At 34.6% G+C, this 21,129-nt stretch overlaps 3 protein-coding genes across 4 annotated transcripts; 1 reads left to right on the plus strand and 2 right to left on the minus strand.

Moving 5' to 3' along the window:
* Positions 1–249: 249 nt before the first annotated feature.
* Positions 250–4,190, minus strand: LOC110890793 (replication protein A 70 kDa DNA-binding subunit A-like). Its single transcript, XM_022138439.2, has 12 exons — positions 4,072–4,190; positions 3,893–3,990; positions 2,918–3,006; positions 2,774–2,834; positions 2,602–2,687; positions 1,978–2,489; positions 1,708–1,861; positions 1,354–1,621; positions 1,168–1,267; positions 969–1,096; positions 783–867; positions 250–677 (listed from the first exon to the last, which is right to left on the minus strand). The coding sequence occupies exons 6-12, from the start codon at positions 2,052–2,054 to the stop codon at positions 617–619; spliced, it is 873 nt and encodes a 290-aa protein (XP_021994131.1). The 5' UTR covers positions 2,055–2,489; positions 2,602–2,687; positions 2,774–2,834; positions 2,918–3,006; positions 3,893–3,990; positions 4,072–4,190; the 3' UTR covers positions 250–616.
* Positions 4,191–4,643: 453 nt separating this feature from the next.
* Positions 4,644–8,721, minus strand: LOC110890794. Of its 2 annotated transcripts, XM_035979190.1 has the most exons (8): positions 8,580–8,721; positions 8,294–8,422; positions 7,893–8,090; positions 7,709–7,791; positions 7,331–7,613; positions 6,184–6,357; positions 4,751–4,898; positions 4,644–4,667 (listed from the first exon to the last, which is right to left on the minus strand). In XM_035979190.1, exons 3-7 carry the CDS (start codon positions 8,076–8,078, stop codon positions 4,833–4,835), a joined length of 792 nt encoding a protein of 263 aa, XP_035835083.1. In that variant the 5' UTR covers positions 8,079–8,090; positions 8,294–8,422; positions 8,580–8,721; the 3' UTR covers positions 4,644–4,667; positions 4,751–4,832. The 2 variants fall into 2 exon arrangements, with proteins under 2 accessions (XP_035835083.1, XP_021994133.1); XM_022138441.2 differs by lacking the exons at positions 4,644–4,667; positions 4,751–4,898 and adding an exon at positions 5,677–5,940.
* A 3,628-nt stretch (positions 8,722–12,349) lies between these two features.
* LOC110890797 (nicalin-1) lies at positions 12,350–20,763 on the plus strand. Its single transcript, XM_022138443.2, has 14 exons — positions 12,350–12,699; positions 14,804–14,973; positions 15,172–15,275; positions 15,493–15,559; positions 16,582–16,674; positions 16,757–16,921; positions 17,897–18,037; positions 18,123–18,200; positions 18,303–18,415; positions 18,524–18,584; positions 19,003–19,170; positions 19,271–19,372; positions 19,450–19,539; positions 20,461–20,763. The coding sequence occupies exons 1-14, from the start codon at positions 12,405–12,407 to the stop codon at positions 20,521–20,523; spliced, it is 1,710 nt and encodes a 569-aa protein (XP_021994135.1). The 5' UTR covers positions 12,350–12,404; the 3' UTR covers positions 20,524–20,763.
* The last annotated feature ends 366 nt before the right edge of the window (positions 20,764–21,129 follow it).

Consider the following 21,129-nt stretch of genomic DNA (forward strand, 5'->3'; position numbering starts at 1 on the left):
TGAATATATGGAAAATGCTAGATGTTAATTGAATGTGAAATGTTCTTTTAATAATTGTACTGAAAAGTATTAGATTTTGAGTCGATTATATAACTTATAGTTGTGTGGTTGTTAGAAATGAGTTTTGTAGATGACAAATATCTTTACTATAATTTGTAATATTGACACATTTTTGAAACACAGTTGTTTACTAATAAATGTAAGTAATAAAGATAGTAAGAAACATATTGCATCCATAGACATAACATGTAACACACCAAACGCAATACAAGATTGCTAGTCATTGAAATAACAATAACGATCATAAGTTGTTCAACATTTCAAAAACCAACAGTTAAAATGCCACAAATCCCAAAACCTAAAATAAGTCTTCTGGAAAAAAACACATAAACAAAACAACCACACAACCACACTTGATATAATTATTTTTCCAGCTTGGGAATGAGAAAATCAAACTTGCCATCTTGAACTTGAATAGGCTGGATCGTTGGGCTAGCTTTTGTAGCAGATGCACAATCATTATCTTCAACATCGTACACCTCTTTCAGATTTCGTTTGAGTTCAAGACGAGCATCTTTCTTAGTTTCATTGCTTTCTGAACTAACCGGGCGTTTTCCTATGCTCTTGTCAGCAGCATCATTAGGGGTTTGGTTATCTCCGGTGTACGATACGGTCCCCTGGAATCATAAATTCAGTTTCTCAATAAATACGCCAATTACAACACAAATAAAACCTTTTTCCATCTTATGTAGATAGATATTAATATCAAATATAAACAATACCTTGTCTTGAATTCTTGAATCTCACTAAAATCATGATTTATGAATACCTTTGTTACCGTATATGAATTTGAGACATACGGTTTATCTGGTATGAGAACATATAAGAAATTATATCTTAATATGTGGGATGTGTAGATAGATATATAAAATACATGAATGTAATTAAAGAATTTAAAATCAAGTTACCTTTAAACCAAGACAACTTGCCAAACTGGATAATTAGAACAACACGGGTAACACCAGGATTTTGTGAGATGTAATGATTAAACTGATGTACGTATGAGTCCCACAGAGTCACATATATTTTATTGCCCCTAAAATAAATGAATTAGTAACATTTATATGTAAAATAATATTCAAATAGACATTAAAAGATATGACAAACTCTTTATCTTCAAGCTGCATAGTTCTTTTAACTGATTCTTTCCCATTTTTACCGGTGAAAGATTCCGTGTCGTAACAAACACAAACATCTCCAATAACATCTTCAAAAAGAAGTATTTGTTATAAATAAAAATATTCAAGAAAATTATGTAAATTTTTATTAGAATTTGAATAAGTGTATACTGACCTATGGGTTGAGTATTCTGAAATGTTTTGTCCAAAATTGAAGAAAATGGAGTGAATGAAAACCCATTATCAGAACCCAAAAAGTCATTGCATTTTATGACTTTAGAATCATAATAAAGACATATCTTGTGAGGGCAATCGACGTATTTAAACGAAGAGAGATTGTCCCCAAGAGTAGGATTTTTGATTATCACAGTAGACCCTTCTTGAAGGAGGGGACCAAACTTCTTTAGAAAAGTTTTCAAACATGTCCCTTGACGTCGAGTACCCTGAAAATAGAATGAAGATAAGTTATGATTATTTAAGTAAAAATATGACAGATATAAAAATGTCGCATCATGAGGTTAAGGAGTACCTCTTCATCAACCACCAACATCTCAAGAGCATAAATTTCGTTCTCATTTTTGAAACTCATTCGATTCCATGCTCTTAGGACACGGATTTTGATGGTAAACTCTGACCTTGAAGGATGTAAATCCTTCAAGAAAGTAATCTCGGATGGAGGTATGCTGTTAAGGCAAAAAACAAACAAACATATACATTAGTAAATGATAAATGATACATGTTGGATAATAAATATGCTTATAATGTAATTAGAGGGTCCAAATAGTAATTAACCACGTACATTGAAGGCAATGGTGCAGCTGATGAGCAATCCTTTTTTGACATTGCAGAAGCAGATGAGGTATCCGGTTTAGACATTTGTTAAAGAAGAGAGAATGAAGAATAGAGTTAAGTGTGATTGTCCAAATTGTTTCATGGATTATATAGGGGTGGCACCTCAATATTTTTGAGGAATTTTCTAGACTGCTGGATATAAGACAACAATTCTATTTTTGAGCAGCCTGTTTTTGAGCATATGAGTTTGAATTCCTGTGTTGAAAAGTACTATACTTTTTTGTGAAAAGGGTTTTCAGTTTTTGAGAAGCCTTTTTTTTAGCATATGAGTATGGATTATGTGTTTGGAGAGTACTAAACTTTTTGGTGCAAGGGTTTTCATAAGATATTAATGCTTATTGTCCCTTATAGTTGACATTTGCCTGCTGTTACTGCTGAACACTGCTTTCTGGCGTGTCACTGTTCATTTCAGCTTTTTGACCTTTGTCTTTTGTTGTCATATGTGTTGACAATATTCCCCTATATCAAAAATAGGTTGTTGCATTAGGGTAAGTATGTTGAGGACTACTAAATCAATGCCCGTTTTACTCAATGTCACATAACCGGTTAATAACTTTTAAAATGAACAAACCTTATTGTAAAGCCATTCGGTCATGAAGGTGCTTTGTAAAGAGGAGAAACAAGTATTAAACCAGTAACTCTGTCTCTATACTTTATCTGTAACAAAAAAACAAACATTTTAAAACTTACAAACAATCAATTTATACGCCTAAATTACGAACAAAAGTCACAAGTAGTCTCACCGCAAAGAGAGTGAGAATATATGCACCCGCCATTGCCCCCATGCACATCACGGAACCAAGCCTAAAATAACCAGAAAATATATTTTAAATATTTTTAAGATGATTAAAGAATATTAGTACAAAGTTAAATGATAAATGACTTACCAAAAATAATTGAAGACCTCAAGAATCTGATCACAAAGATCGTCGACAGATAGAATAGGATCATCGGGACATACGGCTGCTGCCCCTAACTGCAACAACTCTTGTACAAATCCCATAGGAGAAACATTACGTTAATAATATAATTCAAAAAAAATGATATATATATAATGAGAGTAAGGGTGGTGATTGGATTTGTGTTTTGAAAACTGATTAAATAGATTCTGCTACTGATTCTAGCTTTTTGTAATTTATGCTAGCACTATTTGTTATTAAATAAGGTGTACGTCTATGTATATATATAATTATTTTTATTGCTTTTTGTTTAAGGGTAAAAATTAAATTTAGAAAATAAAAATGTGTGTGTATGTATATAAACATATACACATGATTTATATATATAAAGAGGTAAAAAAGAAAATTAGAAAAAATAGGTGTGCATATATAAATGTGTGTATATGTATAATATATTATAGTTATAAATACTGTTTTTTATTTAAAGGTAAAAAAGAAAACTAAAAAAATAATGAACAAAACAACAAAAGGGTAAATTGCCAAAATTGTCCAAGTTAACGAAGTCTTTTAACTGAGTTAGTGATTTGGATGGAAATGGCAACAAAAATGAAACGTAAGGGTTCCAGTTACAAAAAATTCTTATTTTAGATGTAACAGGCAAAAGTGCCCAAACCTCAGGGATGATTTTGGCATTTTACTCAAAATAAAATTATTTCCTTTTAAGCTAATGAGCTAATCAAAGTAATTTTACTCTTAATTAACAAAACGTCTTCCCATCTTCTACAAAAATGTGATTTTAGTCATTTTATCTATTAATTTCATAATAAGTCATAATTTTCAAGTTTACAAAAGACCCTCTAAGAACCAACTTTTATCATCTAATTCTGATTATTTAATATCAAGTAATCAAGTTCAAAATGAACATCCAAACAACCCTATATTAATATAAGCCCGTTCACAGACCTCATGTCCAGGTGGACTGATGTGATAAATGCAGAAGTTATGAAGAAGCAATGAAGCGGCTTCGGGACAGAAGAATAGCCCTTGAAAACACAACATATCTGTCCACAAAATTGAACCTTAATCAGACCAAAAGTACGATAAAACAACATGAAAAGAATCAAAGAGTTACAGATTCTTACGATTTAGAGCTAAATCTGGATATGTAATCAAGGGTGGCTTTTCTTGGTCTCCATACACGATTACAGACACGGACCCACGGCCGGTTTGAATAATATGTTCCTAAAAACAAATTTTGCAGCACGTCTTAATAACAAAGATCGTGATTCACGTAAAGCTGTCAAAAACTATTTTAATCAAGTAATCAACCGACGTAATTCTTGATCATTGTTTTATTCCACATGGAGATGGCTGAGCAATATTATATAGAATCTAAAAGAAGAACATAGAGAACAAAATGGTTTTTTTATCATAATTAATCCAGTAATTATTTATAAAAAAGAGAACACGAAAAGTGTTAAGCGAGTCAACCAACCCGATTCTACAAAATGATGAGTAAGACGATAAAAAACGTTCAATACCTTGTCAGGAGATGATACACAAGCTTAGTTTGTCATTATACTTTGGATAATAACCATAGCCATGATTTTATTATGCTTTGGACTTACCGGCACTCTAAAAAAAGAACTTTGTGTGAGCATAAATGTGTATCAAGTCTGCAGCAGCATCATGTCGACATTTTGGTGAGCAAGGAAGGTTCCGCACCTCATCCCGCAACCTGTAAGACATAAATAACTTGGTAAAAATGTTGATGGGGAAACCGTCAACCCAACCCATTTTGGGAGGAACAACATTGTTTACCATATTAAGGAGTTTCGAAGAGCCCCTAGGACATCATCGGAAGAAGATGGGTCGTGAGCCCGAATGCTGGACCGTACTTCGCTTAGGTGTCCATCTTCCAAATGAGGTGCAATGCATTGAATAAGTTCCTCGACAAACGATCCCTCACCTATCCAATACAGTAATGAGTAATATTAGAGTAGTAGAAAGGTACATGCTTCTTCAAGTTATGAATTAGGGTACAAGAAATGATCAGTAGTTTATAGATAGGGTGGTGCCTTAAATGCTAAAGTGTGCTTTGATTAAGCAAATAAAGTGAAGTTCATTGTCTTGTATTGCCTCAAATCTTTATATTTGTTTCATCTTATTAATTAAGTGTTTTTGAGACTTAATCAGATTAAATAAAGGACAAGAGATGGAAATTTCAATGTACATGCTAAGTCAATATTGGAAATGTGAAACCACTACCGAATTATGCCCCACTCCCATCCATAGACATCAATGATTATGATGTGGACATGTTAGGCAATATGAAGTTGACCAATTTACATTTGACCTTTAATTCCATTATGCTTGACTGATACCTAACCCACCCACCCCCCCAGATTGATACTATTTAAAAAGGTTATTTTGACCGAACCCAATTTTGTCAAAACCTGTTTTGATCCGGGTTCGGGTCAAAACAGGTCGCTTAGAAAATGATGGCTTTGGTTCGGGTTAAATTGGGTTCGCGGAACGGATTGGTTCAAAAATGTTATTTTCCAAAGAAGAAAGATGGCAACAGCATATCCATCTTCACTTATTCAGATGAACATCTTCGCCCCATTAACAACTTCAACATCATGTGTGGGTTGGAACGGGGTGGTTTAAAAATGGTTTTGTTAAGGCTCAGTCAAAGACAATATCTTTAACCACTTTAAACATGCCAAAAAGTGAACTCACAAAAGTTAGGGTTTAATGATCTAAACTGGAAAAATAAGCATAAGTAATGGTCTGTGACATTTTAGTAATAAAATCTTACAAAATTTTCGTTTCTAATGTAATCGGTTGACTTCAAAAGTTAACGTGAGCTCTTTTCCTAAATCACTGAGGTATTCTGGATACAGAAAGCTAAATGCTAAAAAAGCTTAGCGCTTCATATAAAGTGAATTGTATTACAGGTGGCAAAATATGTAAATTTTGGTATTTGTCAGGTTGGGTTGATCCGAACACTACCTGTCCAAGAATTTAGTTTTATCATAAATAGTCAGTGTGTAAAATGTGATTAAACTAATTATAAAATTTCAATAATGGTAACTTTATGAATAAAATGATTTAGGATTTATGAATTACAACTACAGTTTGGCTGAATTTTGTTCCATTTTACTTTAAGCAACTTATTAATTTTACCAGATTGACCACTCATAGGTCAACCGGTCAGTCACCACTTGTAAGTTATAGGGTTTAGCACTCACGGTATTTTTTAACTGGGCTCCAGCTCCAAAGCTTGATTTTCCAGCAGGAATACGAAGAACCCTAAGATCACCAATCGGATCTGATAACGGATTCGTTGGCATTTCTTCAGCGGATTCACGAAGAATAGCATTAAACATTGCAACGTCTAGTCTATCCACCAGCTGCTCCATAACCTATAACAAAAATTATAAACGAAAATTTAGTATTATGATAGATCTATATCATTCAAATAGGGCTGCAAATGAACCGAACGTTCAGCGAACAGTTTGTGAACCGTTCGACAGGAAGTTTGTTTGATAAATGAACGAACACGAACAAAAAGTTTCGTTTGTTTAGTTAACTGAACGAACACGAACAGAGATCGCATCTATTCGTTTATGTTCGTGAACGTTCGGTAATATGTACATTTTTGTTCGATAATTCATTAGGATTTTTACTTTCTATATTTTTATTTAAATACTTTGAATTTTCACTAATAAAATGCATTTAATAATTGTTAGTGTATAGTATATTACATACCTTTTAATATATGTTTGTTTATCGTTCATTGAATGCTTGTTTGTCTTCGTTTTATTAAAAAATGTAGAGTAGTGTTGTAATAATATTGATTTTGTGATTAAAATTAATGCATTTATTAATTTAAAACAATTTAAGTGACAATAAACCGTTAGTGGGTAGAACAACCCGTTTTGACCCAAACCTACCCGAAGTCTATTTTGATGCATACAACCTTCTATATCGTTTTTATTTAAGGACTCTATTATTATTATACAATAATATTGCATTTGTCACCATAGTTAAGTCATTAATTATTTGTAAACAATCTAAAAAAAGTGTTTGCACATCAGCCACTCGTTTGACCCAAACCTACCTGTTACCCGACCTACTGTTTTATCTCGAATGGTTCAAATGGGTCAAATAAATATATATACCTAAAAGGGGAGAGGGTCAAATGGGTTGAAACTTTAAAACAAAATGGTTTTTTTTATCATAATTAATCCATTAATTATTTATAAAAATCACCCAAGTATGTATCAGTTTTCATTAATACGAAGTCAAACCCATTTCTGCCACATTTAGTGTAAAGTGTCTGGAGCAAATCATTTAATGATTATATGTCGAGAGAGAGAGAGAGAGAGAACTGACCATCCTAGAAAGCATGGATTTCACAGTTCTCAGGCCATAGACACGTTGAGATGATGGCTTCTGGATTTTGGAATAAAATGATCCGATTTCCGGTAACGATAAGCAACCCCTGCTTGCTTTGATGAGGTTAGCATTAGGCTCTGCGTAAGCTTGGTTATGCCAAAATATGAGCTGCCCTAAACAGTAGTTCTTGTCATATGTGTTGCGGTATTCATGCAATCCGGGTCCCATTTTCTCTGCAGACTTGGCCCAGGCTAGCGGACTGATGTAACAGGTGGGGATACTACAACATCATACTCGTACAACATGATTTACAAACAAAATGAGAACATGAAGTCAACAAAAAGAAGCCAAACTACAAAAAAGAATCGGACTTACCTAAAAGTTAGATTAAAAGTTAAAAGTTCAGCAAGTATTTCATGTTCTCGTGAAGCACCTGCTTTAATAACAGCAGCCAAAACCTGCACCATTCAAATCAAATTCACCTAAAAGTTAGATTAAAAGTTAAAAGTTCATAAATATATGAAGTGATTACAAAATTCAAAAATAACAGCAATCGTACCAGCATTAGTAGCTTGTTTGTTCCATCAGAAATAGCTGCGAGACCATCATAATGTTCCAGGTCAAAATCATTCAGAGCCGATGTAAGATATTCCCCTGCTGGGGTTGACTTTATCTTGTCTTGACCTTGTTTGACTAACGCAAGAGTTCCGCCAGCCTTCTTTTTCAGCTGAGAAAGGTACAACATCCATTGCACCTTCTTTATTATTGTTGTCAAGTCCAAAAACCAGATAAAGCAAAATAGTATTTAGAATCTAACTATAGAAAGAAAACATATAAAACTGAATTATGGCCATTGTATGATCCGCCAAACTATGAGAATCTAGCAGGGCAAGCGCACAAGACGTTTAAGGTTTCTGAACGTCTAAAATCTAAATGTTTGAATCAGAATAAAAAGCATACCACTAATAAATATGTGCATACGACCCCTCTTATCTTGAATTTTGAAAGCAAATGAACTGCCAGAAGAAAAATCAAACCATAATCGTTATCAAGGCACTCTATTCCATTAGGGTATCATCACAGTTGTAACTGAAAAACAAAAAGCAGAATCAAAATCAAACAAACAAATAGCCATACGAGTAATGAAGTGAGTTGAATTTTTTGTTGAAAAACCCTAATTTCTTTTAACCACAACCATACAAATAGGAAAAAATCGAAAACCTAGAAATTGGCAATGAAAACATACTGTATTACGGATCAAATCGCTGGTATCTTCCGGCGATGGTGAGGGTTAGGGTTAGAGAACGCTGAATCACATCTGCGAGGAGATAGGGTTTGTGAGAGCGATGGTTGGTAGAGAGAGAGAGTGGTATGATGCAAGGGTTGTATTACGGATCAAATCGCTGGTATCTTCCGACGATGGTGAGGGTTAGGGTTAGAGAACGCTGAATCACATCTGCGAGGAGATAGGGTTTGTGAGAGCGATGGTTGGTAGAGAGAGAGAGAGACAGTAGTATGATGCAAGGCAGAATAAAAATTTCAAATTAATTTGGGCAGTGGATCCGGGTCAGATACTAAGGACCCGAGCTTTAACCCGATTAAAAGAAAGGTGAAGTGGGCTGTAAGATTGACACATAGGATTGTGTTGATGTGGCTAGTCTAAATCTTTGCCAAGTGTCCATATGGGTTAGTTATTTATTAGAGGAGAGAGATATTATTTGAAGTCAAATAATCATTTAACATCTTTTCATGGTATTACGGCATGTCAGGAAAAACCAAAATTAGTTAAAACCATGATCTGCTCCATCTTATTCGATTTCGAGTTGACTCGTCGAGTCACGAGCTAGCTTGGCTTGTAAACTTGCCCTTGATTAATCTTTTTGATTGTTACGATCAGAAATGGTAATCAGGATATACTTTGATGGATTAGGATCAAATACAAAGGATCCTAATTGTAAGAAGTGTAAGAAGGATTTATAGAGTGACAAGTGTCCAATAACCTAAAAAACCCACTACACAAAAAAAAACCCACTACACAAAAAAACCCCACTAAAAAAAAAAAAAAAACCTTAAACATCCACCACCACCAAAAACCTAAACCCCCCCCCTTTTTTTTGCCGAGGGGGTGGGGGTTTAGGTTTTTGGGTGGGGGTGGGTGTTTAGTTTTTTTTTTAGGTTTTTTTTAGGTTTTTTTTTTTTTTTTTTTTGGGGGGGGGGTTAGGTTTTTGGGTGGTGGTGGGTTGGGGTGGGGGTGGGTGTTTAGGTTTTTGGTGGTGATGTAGTGGGTTTAGTTTTAGGTTATTGGACACTTGTCACTCTATAAATCCTTCTTACACTTCTTACAATTAGAAGCCTTTGTAGAATAACTTGACCCATACTTTGATTATCAAATGTGTTCGTAACATTGATATTGTGAAATTTTATAGTTATGATATTGTGAATTTTCTATGTTTTTAACCAATTGTATAGTCCTTAATTAATCTTTTTGATATTGTGAATTTTCTATGTTTTTAATCAATTGTATAGTCCTTAATTAATCTTTTTGATATTGTGAATTTTCTATGTTTTTAACCAACTCTATAGTCCTTGACTAATCTTTTTTAAACTCAATAAGTTTTCGTTGATTTGGGGGAAAATAAAGCACTCTATTAAAAGATTTGTAACATTTGGTAATACCAAATTAGCTTTCTAACCCCTTTTATCAAAAGAAAATGATATTATTTATGGTTCATTTTGTTGGTTTTAATTCACAAAAATATTTTTTGATCGAAGTATAGTGTGTGTTTGATCTTGTATTCTAGTAAAATTCATTTTAACCTTCTTATGATGGATGTCTTTGTGTTTCATTGATCCTCTTGATTAAGATATACGAGCTCTCGTGTTGAAAACGTTTATAGTATAACACTAATTAACACAAGATTAGTGTTATGACTTAGAACTTTAGAGAGATTGTTAAGAGTAAGAAATAAAGAAATAATGTATACAAGAGGTGCGTTTTTTCATCTAAATGGTGGACCAGCTGATGCTTATACTATAGAAATGTAACTATTTGACAGATAACTTTAACTATTTGGTAAACAAATATAACAATACATTTATCGGTAAGTTTGACAAAGAGTTCATTCGCCAGCTAAATTATAATGTACAATTATAACTCATAACAAAAACTCATTGTTTATAAGTATAGTGTTATCTAGGGGTGTCAGTCGTGTCGGGTTGATGGGTTGACGGGTTGTGGGTTTGTGGGTTGAGATGTTCAACCTGAACCCAACCCATATTATTATACGAGTTAAAGATTCCAATCCTAACCCGCACACATATAAAATGCGGGTCAACCCGAACCGTTTAATCCAAATTTTTAAATGAGTCATACACGTTGATGATTTATAAGCGAGTTGTTGGGTTTCAAACGGGTTATCGATATCATGATGAGCACGAGTGTGAGAAGTAAATAATATAATGTGTCAAAACTAACATTATTATAGCTAACCATGTAAAATAGAAACGGAAAAATAATAACAAAAATACATAAGTTATTTTTTCTAAACAGTTAAACGGGTTAACGGGTCATCCCGAATCCAACCTGTTGAACCCAACCCGTTTTTCTAAACGGGTGTTAATCGACCAAAACCTGTTTTTTTTTATGTCGGGTTTAAATCGGACAGACAGGTTATTTCAAGAATTGCCGCCGCTAGTGATCCCATAACCAATCATCCATTCATGCTCAACACTATCAAATACAAAACCAACATAAAACAACTTGATCGTTACTCAACTCAATAGTCGTGTGGAAACGCCAATGAGGTAGTGGTGGAGTGATTGGTGAAAGACTTGATGTTCCTTGTGATCTAGGTTCGATTCCCACACTCCCCATTATTTTCTACGGCATCCAGGTGAATGACGAACACGGGTGGCGCCGGTTTGTCTTAGATGGGAGGCGAGGTTTTACCGATTATTACACTGTTGTGCCTTTGGGCGGGTGGAGGCCAGGTTTCCGCGCATCTGGGAGAGCCAAGGAGCTGGCGGTGGTCGAGTAGTCGATCTTGGCCACAGCGCCCGATGTCACGGTGGTTGGCACATCGTTCCTTCCCGTTACAAAGGGCATGTTTGGCTAAGCTTTTTGAAACAACTTAGACCGTCCGGGCATGTGTTTTTTTTCTCAAAAAAGCCACCAAAAACGCCCGATCACGCCGTAAGGCCACCCCCTGGGCGTGTTTCACCATTTTTTTTTTGTTTTGACATGTTTTAAATCACGCTGTTGGGGCATGTTGTTGGCCAATCAGATAAGACCATGCGGGCTTAAAGAGATAGAGATGGAATTTTTGGGTTTGGGTTTTGTGGTTAGCCGAATTTTTTGCCGGTCAAACGAAGAAGAAGAAGGGATGGGAGGCGGGTGGTTTGACTTAAAAGTTTGCTCAGTTGTCACATTAGGCCCCATGTGGTTTTAAGCTTTAAAATCTTTAACATTTCAAGTTTCAAAAATGCTATATGAGTCCTTAAAGTTTTATTTATTAAATGTCTCATTTGGATCTTTTATAAAACCTAAAATTTTGCAATGTAATTTTTTAGTATTGTAATTTTTGTTTTACTGAATGAAGTATTACTAGTTTTTAATTTAAAAAAAATTAATAATTGTGTAATGATTGGTTGGGGCATTATTCCACTACGCCCCTTTTGTAAAAACGCCCAATAATGTCTCCTTGCTGACTGGACTGCCATATGACGGAAAACGCTCAAGAGTGGGGATATTATTCACTAAAACACTACACATGGTCTTATTAACTTATTGGCTTTTTAAAAAGTCATAAGTTATAAAATGATATTTGGCAATAAGAGTGTATGTAATGGGAAAAAACCAATAAATAAATAAATTAATATGTACTTGAACGTTTCTAAAAAATTAATAAGTTGTTTCAAAATGCTTAGCAAAATATGCCCAAAAAATAGTCGTGTGGAAACGTCATCATCTTCTTAGTGACATCACTATACTTAAAGAGAATTATTTTCCATTAATTAAACCCTACTTCACTTCACACACACACCATCACCTCACCTGTCCTCGTGTTCATCAATGGCGGATCCCGGTAACAACACACACTCAGATCAACGACAACACGTGTTCGCATCATTCTACTCTATCATTACACTCGCATTCATTCTACTCGCCTGCGTTGAGCTCGGCGATGCATCCACCGTCGTCGACGTTTACCGCCTCATTCAGTACGATATCTCCGGTGCACCGTTTGGATCTCGTGTTGCATCAATTAATCATCACGCCGCTTCTTCTCTCTTCGCTCCTGGTTCCGATCTCTCCCGCACTGTTCTCGTTCTTCCTCTGCGTGAATTGAACCAAACTTTCATTCGAGGTAGCGGCTCTTGATTCACTGATTTTATATGCGTTCGGTTAACTGCATTGATTAGTTGTGTTTTGAACGTACATATCCATATCCTGATTTATTTATGACGTTGTTTGTTAGATTTAGGGTTTTGTTGAGTTTGATTAAGATGAAATTGAACGAAACCTTCATTCGAGGTAGCTGTTGATTTACTGATTTAATATTGCGTTCGGTTAAGTGTATTGATTAGTTGTGTTTTGAATGTAGATATCGTGATTTCTGCTGTTGTTTGTTAGATTTAGGGTTTTATTGAGTTTGATTAAGAGGAAATTAGCTTAGGTTTGATTAGTAAGAAGTAAATTAATTCACTGTTGTCGGACTTCATATACGTGAATTGGACGAAACGAAACGTTCATTCAAGGTAGTTGTTGATTTGATAATTACTTTTGCGTTTGATTAGGTGTGTTTTGAATATAGGTATTTTGATTTGTGCTGTTGTTTGTTAGATTTAGGGTTTTGTTGAGTTTGATTAAGATGAAATTGAATGAAACGTTTAATAATTACTCTTGCAAGTTGCATCCGATTAAGTGTTTTGATTAGGTGTGTGTTGATTATAGATATTGTGATTTGTGTTGTTGTTTGTTAGATTTAGGCTTTTGTTGATTGTTAGATTTAGGCTTTTGTTGAGTTTGATTAAGATGAAATTGGCTTAAGATCAGTAAGAAGCTAAATATACTTGAGAAAGAGAAGTAAACTAATTCACTGTTGTCAGTTTGTCATACTTAATCTATGTGAATTGAACGACTCGAGGCAGCAATTGATTCAGTGATTTCTATTGCATTCGCTTACGTGATTTGATTAGTTGTGTTTTGAACTTAGATATCATGATTTGTGCTGTTGTTCATTAGAGTTAGGTTTTATTGAGTTTGATTAAGATCAAATTGGCTTAGGATTAGTAAGAAGCTACATATACTTGAGAAGTAAGCTAATTCACTGTTGTCATACTTCCTCTGCGTGAGTTGAACGGAATTTTTATTAGAGGTAGTGGTTGATTCAGTGATTTTTTTTTTTAATACGCTTAAGTGTTTTGATTAGGTGTGTTTTGATTATAGATATCGTGATTTGTGCTGTTGTTTGTTAAATTTAGGGTTTTATTGGGTTTGATTATTATTAAATTGGCTTAGGATCAGTTGAAAGGTAAATATACTTGAGAAGTAAACTAATTACCTGTTTTTATAACGATAATTCACAACTTTATTTATAGATGTACGAAAGATGTCAATTGAAGTCACAGAAGTAGTGAATCAATTTGCTTCTCATGCATATTCACTTTCTGTTTTGATCCTGCCTGGCTTTCTCTAGATTGAGTCAATGGTTACTTTTGCATCGCTCAAGTATTTTGGTTAGTTGTGTTTTGAAAATAATTTTAACATAGAGAGAGAAATATCATGATATGTGTTCCTGTTCTGTTCATAATTCATTAGATTTTAGGTTTGTTGAATTTGATACCTTGATTAAGATGAAATTGATACATGTGTCATTGATTAGGCGGCTTAGGATCAGTAAGAAGCTAAATATACTTGAGAAGTAAACTAATGTACTGTTATCGCAGCGATGATTCACAACTATACTTCTTTGAGCGGATTTGCGAAAGCCGTGAATTGAAGTTACAAAAGTAGTGAATCAACTTTGATCTTACCTCTAGATTGGGTTGGTTATCTGAGGGTCAGTAGCAGATAGGACGGTTCAAATTTAATGCAATTTAATTTCACTTGCATACAGAGTTTGACTAAACCAGAGTTTAATGGGATGTTCACAAACTGTTTACAAAGTTTATTCTGTACCATTGCTGCTATGTTTGAAGCTGAAATTTAGATGCATTTGAATAATGAGAGAAGAGTTTGCTTTAGTTTTATTCAGGAAAGATAATATTTTAGGATTGTTATTTCTTGCTTTCTACGTGTTGGCCGAATTTGAAGTCTAATGGAAGTTGGAGGTTAAGTTAATTGCATTTTAGATATAAGACATCAACTGGAAGGAGGAATTTGATGTTAAAGGCTTCTCATTGTTTTTGTTACTTATATAATATATAGTAATCTGATTCAGTTTTTAACTATTGTTGACTATATGGCAGAATATATTGAGCAGGGAAAGCCTTTAGGGGGCTTATTACTTCTACTTCCTCAATTTTTTCGTTCTGAGGACAGTCAAACTGTTGTTGGACATGCTGATAACAGTGATAAGGAGAAAATGAAACGACTATTGGCTGATTTAGAGCAGAAGCTAATACATTCTACTATTCAAGTGAGTGAACAATATACACACATAACAGTTATTTATCTTTGTGCGTACCATGTTTCTCTAACAAAAATGATGTTCGTCTATGATGCTTAAAAGTTTTATCAACAGTTTTGATTCTTCATATGTCAGAAGGTGGCGCTTAATGCATTTCTGTGCCTCACTTTTGTTATTTTGCTTATTAATTCTGCTTTCATTTTACAGTATCCTGTGTATTTTGCTTTTGAAGATGAAGATTTAGATAAAGTGTTAGCCGATATAAAGAAAAACGATGCCGCTGGTCAGCCTGCAACAGCAACTACTGGCGGGTTAGTTTATATTTACCGCAATTAATAGAAGTTTTACATTGCATTTACTTAATATCTTATGTTAGGATCTTTTTTTTACTTTTCGTTATTTTTACTTAAAGTTACGTGTTGACTTCATATTCAACATGCATTTACTCACATTGTCAGAACTCAGAACTGCTTGAGCTTACTTGTATGTTGGTGGTGATAATTGTTGAATTTCTTTCTATCATTACAGATACAAGCTTATTGTCTCGTCACCAGCTCCAAAAAAACTTGCATCTCCTACAATCACAAACATTCAGGTTTGTCTTTGTAAAGTTTTTCCCTCCAAGTTTCTATTTATAGAAGTGGGCCCACAAAAGAATGTTGCAGTAAACGTTTTATCCTCAATTAGTATGCGGGACCAAGATAACACAATTGTATATAACAGGTGAATCTTAATGAAAACTATATTCTATTCACAATTAGTTAGCATAGACCAGAAATAAACTCCAGTAGTAAAAACTAAAAAGTATATTTTATCCACAAACTGTTGAAAAACCAAACTGAATATACAAAGTTGAAACTGAATAAAACCTATATGGCGAATTGACCAAGCTATATGCATATAGTAATTATGTGTCTTCAAGTAACATATTGAAAGAAGGCTATTTAAATTTCTCTTAGGAATTAAAATGCAATTTGGTCATCTGACACTAAACAGATAAGGTTTTGGTAGAATCTATAAAACATTAAACCTATTGTAAACAGTTTTTGGCAACACTTATCCGATAAAAGTGAAACTGATTTCACCAAAGGGTGGTTTATTAATTAATAAGAAGAGCATTTTTTAGTTGGTTTTTATAGTTTAAAAGTCACATGAATGGACAGAAAGATTGAGTAATGTTTAAAAATAAAATAGCTAATGTAGTTTAGGAGAAACCCCAAAACAGAAAAGCTATATACAACATGGGTACATACCCAATTTATGGAGGCAGAAACTATAAACAAATTTAATGATATTATATATTCAATCTGCCCATTAAACAACGCCTTATTTGCATACAAAAGCCCCAAACCTAGATTATTGACCCGTCTGCTTATGAATGATCGATTTGGGTTATTCATTTAGAGGCCTTTAAGGTTCCTTTTAATGACATTTTCAAATTGGATGTTGAATTTTGATGTCTGTGATAACATATGATTGATATATGCTCCTACTTCCATGACATTTATAATCGATCAAGAGTATTGTGTAATGGAAACTATTTGTAACTTTTGCTGGGCTATTCCTCTTGAAATGAATTTAGCTGAAATATTCTGATACCAAGTGAATTATATGCAGGGATGGTTGCCTGGATCGAAAGCTGACGGGAGTTCAAACCAACTCCCAACTATTGCCATCGTGGCATCATATGATACGTTTGGTGCAGCTCCGGTAATTTACTAAATCACCCTTTCATTTACTTCCTAAACTTACATGACTTTTACTTGGTTGTCTCTTTCATTATCTCTTATAGGCATTGTCAGTTGGAAGTGATAGCAATGGAGGTGGTGTAGTCGCACTTCTTGAAATTGCTAGATTATTTTCTATATTGTATTCCAATCCTAACACGAGAGGAAAGTATAATATATTGTTTGGGCTGACATCTGGTGGACCTTATAACTACAATGGAACTCAGAAGGTAATTTTCTATATTATGTTCCTTTGTAAACCTTCTAATAGAGGTGGCAGTTCTTACCTAACTACTTGCAAATGTGTCGAAATGGGTTTTATTTCTTTTTACGGGCAAAAAGCAAAATTAGTTGGACAGGTCAAACAGCTGAAAGTTGCCCCAAATTTGTTTTCATTGCATATAACCTTCTTATTTATTTGTTTGGAGTAAAATGTCATTTTCGCCCATGAGGTTTGGCCAGCTTTGCGACTTTCGTCTAAAGGTTTGTTTTTCGGCATCCGGATCCAAAAGGTGAGAAATTTTTGTCATTGTCATCTGGCTCTGGCTGGCTCTGGCTGTTAACTCCATCCATTTTTCTCCGTTAAGTCAGGGGTATTTCAATCTCTTTTGTTAACTTAAAGAGCAATTCGGTCCTTTTCATGGGTATTCGGTCTTTTTACATAAAGTGAAAAAGACCGAATTGCCCTTTAAGTTAGCAAAAAAGTCGGAAATACACGACTTAACGGAAAAAAATGGATGGAGTGAACGACCCGGGATCTAGATGCAGAAAAACAAACCTTTGGACGGAAATTGCAAAACTGGCCAAACGTCAAGGACGAAAATGGCATTTTACTCTTTTCTATCTTATGTTCCTTTGTAAACCTTCTAATAGAGGTGGCAGTTATTACCCAACTACTTGCAAATGTGTCGAGTTGGGTTTTACTTTTTTTTACGGGCAAAAAGAAAAATTAGTTGGACAGGTCAAACAGCTGAAAGTTGCCCCAAATTTATTTTCATTGCATATAACATTAAAACCTCCTTTTTTATTTTGGTTGAATATTAAGTGCACTTTAATAGTTTACACGTTAATCTTGGACCTGGCTGTACTATAATTGGCCTGTTTTCTTCGGTTACCCAAACCGTATGACGTCTTGCCACATCTACTTCATATGATTATTTATTCTTTTTTTCTGAAGTTCGTCAATCAGGTTTTATTCCTTGCAGTGGCTTAGAAGTTTTGATCAGCGTTTACGAGAAAGTATTGATTATGCTATCTGCTTGAATAGTCTTGGCTCAGGGGACAGCGGGTTATGGGTTCATGTTTCTAAACCTCCAGAGAATGCTTATGTGAAGCAAATTTTTGAGGTAAGTGGATAAAAACTGACTAGTAAACACTATATGTTGGAACAGATACAGCAGTGATACACGTGCTTTAAAATCTACCGTGCAGGGTTTATCCAAAGTGGCAGACGAATTGAGTCTTAAAGTTGGGCTAAAGCACAAAAAAATAAATGTCTCCAATTCCCGAGTAAGTAAATTCAGACAAAACAAAACTATAATTCAAAGGATGTCGTAATTTAGAAATCGTACACTTTAGGAAGCTATCTGATATTATGCTAACTACACGCAGGTAGCCTGGGAGCATGAACAGTTTTCAAGGTTAAGAGTTACTGCAGCTACACTCTCTGGACTTTCTGTTGCACCTGAATTGCTGGAAAATACAGGAGGTATATCTGATAACAGGTGAGTATTTGGGAACCGTGCTATTTCTTACCGTTCAGATAATTCATATAACAAAAGGGAATAGTTTTGCTTATTGTCTGTTTGTTGTTTTGTTTGCTTTGTCTTTAGAGAGTTTGTCAGTGAAGCTGCAGTTATTCGGAGTGTAAAATTGGTTGCCGAAAGTCTGGCGGTAAGACTCTTATGAACAAATACTAACTATTATTTATTTACATTCTCTTACGACATATTTTATATTTTGCTACTATATATATGAAATTATGGATATGTTTATACATACACACATATACACACATAACATACATACAACATACACCTACAACCTATAAGTACATATGTATACTAACAACCTGTATATATGTGTACACCTACATATAACTTTACAAGGGGCACATTTAATACAATAACCAATTTAAATCAGAGACTGTGAGAACCGAGAATCGCATAAGTTCCCTTTATTTTACTATGTTGTTGCTATTTGTGTTGACAACATTTATGTTGCTACAAATACCTTTCAGCATGCAATACCAACTCTTTTCATTCAAGTTTTGTAAGATCGTTAAAATTGCTTTAACTATTGTTGTATGCAGAGGCATATATATGGTCAGGAGGGGAAAAATGTCGATATATTTGTAGATAACAGTAGCTTGGCAGTCAATCCTTCTTACATACGATCATGGCTTGACCTTTTGTCAAGAACACCTCGTGTGGCACCTTTTCTCTCAAAGGATGATGCATTCATCACCGCACTGAAAAAGGTATTATCATATTTCTTTAGTTTTGCCCGAAAAAAAATAAAAAAAATCGGTTTTTTCGATTTTATATCCATTCAGAAGATATTCTATATGTTAATTGCAGGAATTAGCAGATCATGTCGCAGAAGTGAACTTGCAACATGACGTGATTGACGGGATGTTCACTTTTTATGATTCTGCAATTAATACACTGCAGATTTATCAGGTGAAGTTGTTCTTTCTGATTGCTATGAATCAAGTGGATGATGTTTTTATGAAGCTAACGGGATTGACTTATTGCAGGTTGCGAGTGTAACATTCGACTTGCTCTTGCTACTTGTTCTTGGATCATACCTGATTACCCTTTTCAGTTTCCTTGTGATAACTACCAGGGTATGATGTATTCCTTTGCTAAACCCTTTAGCTATGCAGTTAATGCAGTCAAAATTAAATATTGGTCAAGGGTCGATATTTGAGATACAAGTTATCGCGGTGGGATATCGGTAATTTCATTATCATGCAGAATCTGTATAATTATAGAGCATTTCCGTCCCTGAGGTTTGAACAGCTTTGCGACTTTCGTCCAAAGGTTTGTTTTTTCGCATCTGGATCCAAAAGTTTTAAAATCTTGCCATTTTCGTCTAGCTCGTTAACTCCATCCGTTTTTCTCCATTAAGTCAGGGGTATTTCTGTCTTTTTTGTCAACTTAAGGGTTTTGAATACTTGTACATTTTGCTAAATGCTTGAACGTAATGTGAAAAAGACCTATTTGCCTTTTTAAGTTAACAAAAAAGACTAAAATACCCCTGACTTAATGGAGAAAAATGGATGGAATTAACGAGCCGGATGAAAATGGCAAGATTTCAAACCTTTTACATCTAGATGCAACAAACTTTTGGACGAAAGTCGCAAAACTGGCCAAACCTCAGGGATGAAAATAGCATTTTACTCAAACTCAAAAGTACCAATATTTGAAACATGATCTAATCATAAGCCATAAAATCTTCCTCCGAGTCTACTTTAACCAAGGCATCCAAAATACCGGTCAATATAACCTATAGCCCATGATATTAACTGCATAGCCCTTTAGGTATATGTGACACATTTACTGATAAATGGGTTGACCCGGGTAATGTTTCATCTTTAATGGGTTCAACAAGTAAGATTTAATAAAAAGTAATATAGCTTGACAAGAAACAGGTCACATGAGCGGAAAGTCTGTGTATCTTTAGACTTCAATGCATGAAGAAATTTGGTTATCTTTGAAGTAATATGACGGTTTTAACAATATGTGCATATGATATCTTTCAACAGGGTCTCGATGATCTCATCAGTCTTTTCCGTCGTCCTCCACCACGCAAAATCAAAGTAGTTTAATGTTATGATACGCTGTGCCACAACCATGCAGCTTCTGCATAACTAGCTCATTCTGACTGCAGAGATTAGACACGCTCTTGTTGAACCATGATGGTCTCTTGTAGCTTTATTTGTAGCAACCAAGGATTCATTTTTTTGTTATAATTGCAAACATGCAAAAATATTTGGTTATGCTCGAGGTGTAACCTATGTAATCTTTCCGGCTTATTCATAGTAATTTTTTTCTTAGTACTGATTATAGAATGTTTTGTTTTAAGAGATTGTGGCTAACTGCAGGTTTGCAAATGTTCGTTTGGTTCGATCTTGTTTGGTTGATTGGCTCGTAACCGAACTTTGGCCTCGATGGTTCATGGTTCACATTTCACAATTAAACCAGTCAGATCAGCGGCCTGGTCTCATAACATTAGTTTCTGACCCATGAAAATGTTTGTGATGGATGTTATAAACAAGTAGGGGCGATTGTCGGTTTAACGCAGAACCGTAAAATGGGTAACATTGGAACTGAGAATCGAACTGTATGCTAATGGGTCGGTTCCGGCTTTGCAAGTTATGTAGGATGGGTTGCATGGGCTGGAGCGGTTATTTACCATATTACCTGGGCTGCAA

Source organism: Helianthus annuus, chromosome 11 (genome assembly GCF_002127325.2).
Source record: "Helianthus annuus cultivar XRQ/B chromosome 11, HanXRQr2.0-SUNRISE, whole genome shotgun sequence".
Taxonomy (NCBI): Eukaryota; Viridiplantae; Streptophyta; class Magnoliopsida; order Asterales; family Asteraceae; genus Helianthus; species Helianthus annuus.

What these genes read in the sequence shown, in the direction of transcription:
- LOC110890793 (XM_022138439.2), bottom strand. Translation starts at nt 2,054, where the DNA reads ATGTCTAAACCGGATACCTCATCTGCTTCTGCAATGTCAAAAAAGGAT. An exon ending in TCAGAATACTCAACCCATAG is followed by an intron (nt 1,268 to 1,353) that starts GTCAGTATACAC and finishes TTCTTTTTGAAG; the next exon opens with ATGTTATTGGAGATGTTTGT. An exon ending in CAAGTTGTCTTGGTTTAAAG is followed by an intron (nt 868 to 968) that starts GTAACTTGATTT and finishes TTCTCATACCAG; the next exon opens with ATAAACCGTATGTCTCAAAT.
- LOC110890794 (XM_035979190.1), bottom strand. Translation starts at nt 8,078, where the DNA reads ATGTTGTACCTTTCTCAGCTGAAAAAGAAGGCTGGCGGAACTCTTGCG. An exon ending in ACTTTTAATCTAACTTTTAG is followed by an intron (nt 7,614 to 7,708) that starts GTAAGTCCGATT and finishes ATGATGTTGTAG; the next exon opens with TATCCCCACCTGTTACATCA. An exon ending in GAGCCCAGTTAAAAAATACC is followed by an intron (nt 4,899 to 6,183) that starts GTGAGTGCTAAA and finishes TGTATTGGATAG; the next exon opens with GTGAGGGATCGTTTGTCGAG.
- LOC110890797 (XM_022138443.2), top strand. Translation starts at nt 12,405, where the DNA reads ATGGCGGATCCCGGTAACAACACACACTCAGATCAACGACAACACGTG. An exon ending in ACTACAATGGAACTCAGAAG is followed by an intron (nt 16,922 to 17,896) that starts GTAATTTTCTAT and finishes TATTCCTTGCAG; the next exon opens with TGGCTTAGAAGTTTTGATCA. An exon ending in TCCTTGTGATAACTACCAGG is followed by an intron (nt 19,540 to 20,460) that starts GTATGATGTATT and finishes ATCTTTCAACAG; the next exon opens with GGTCTCGATGATCTCATCAG.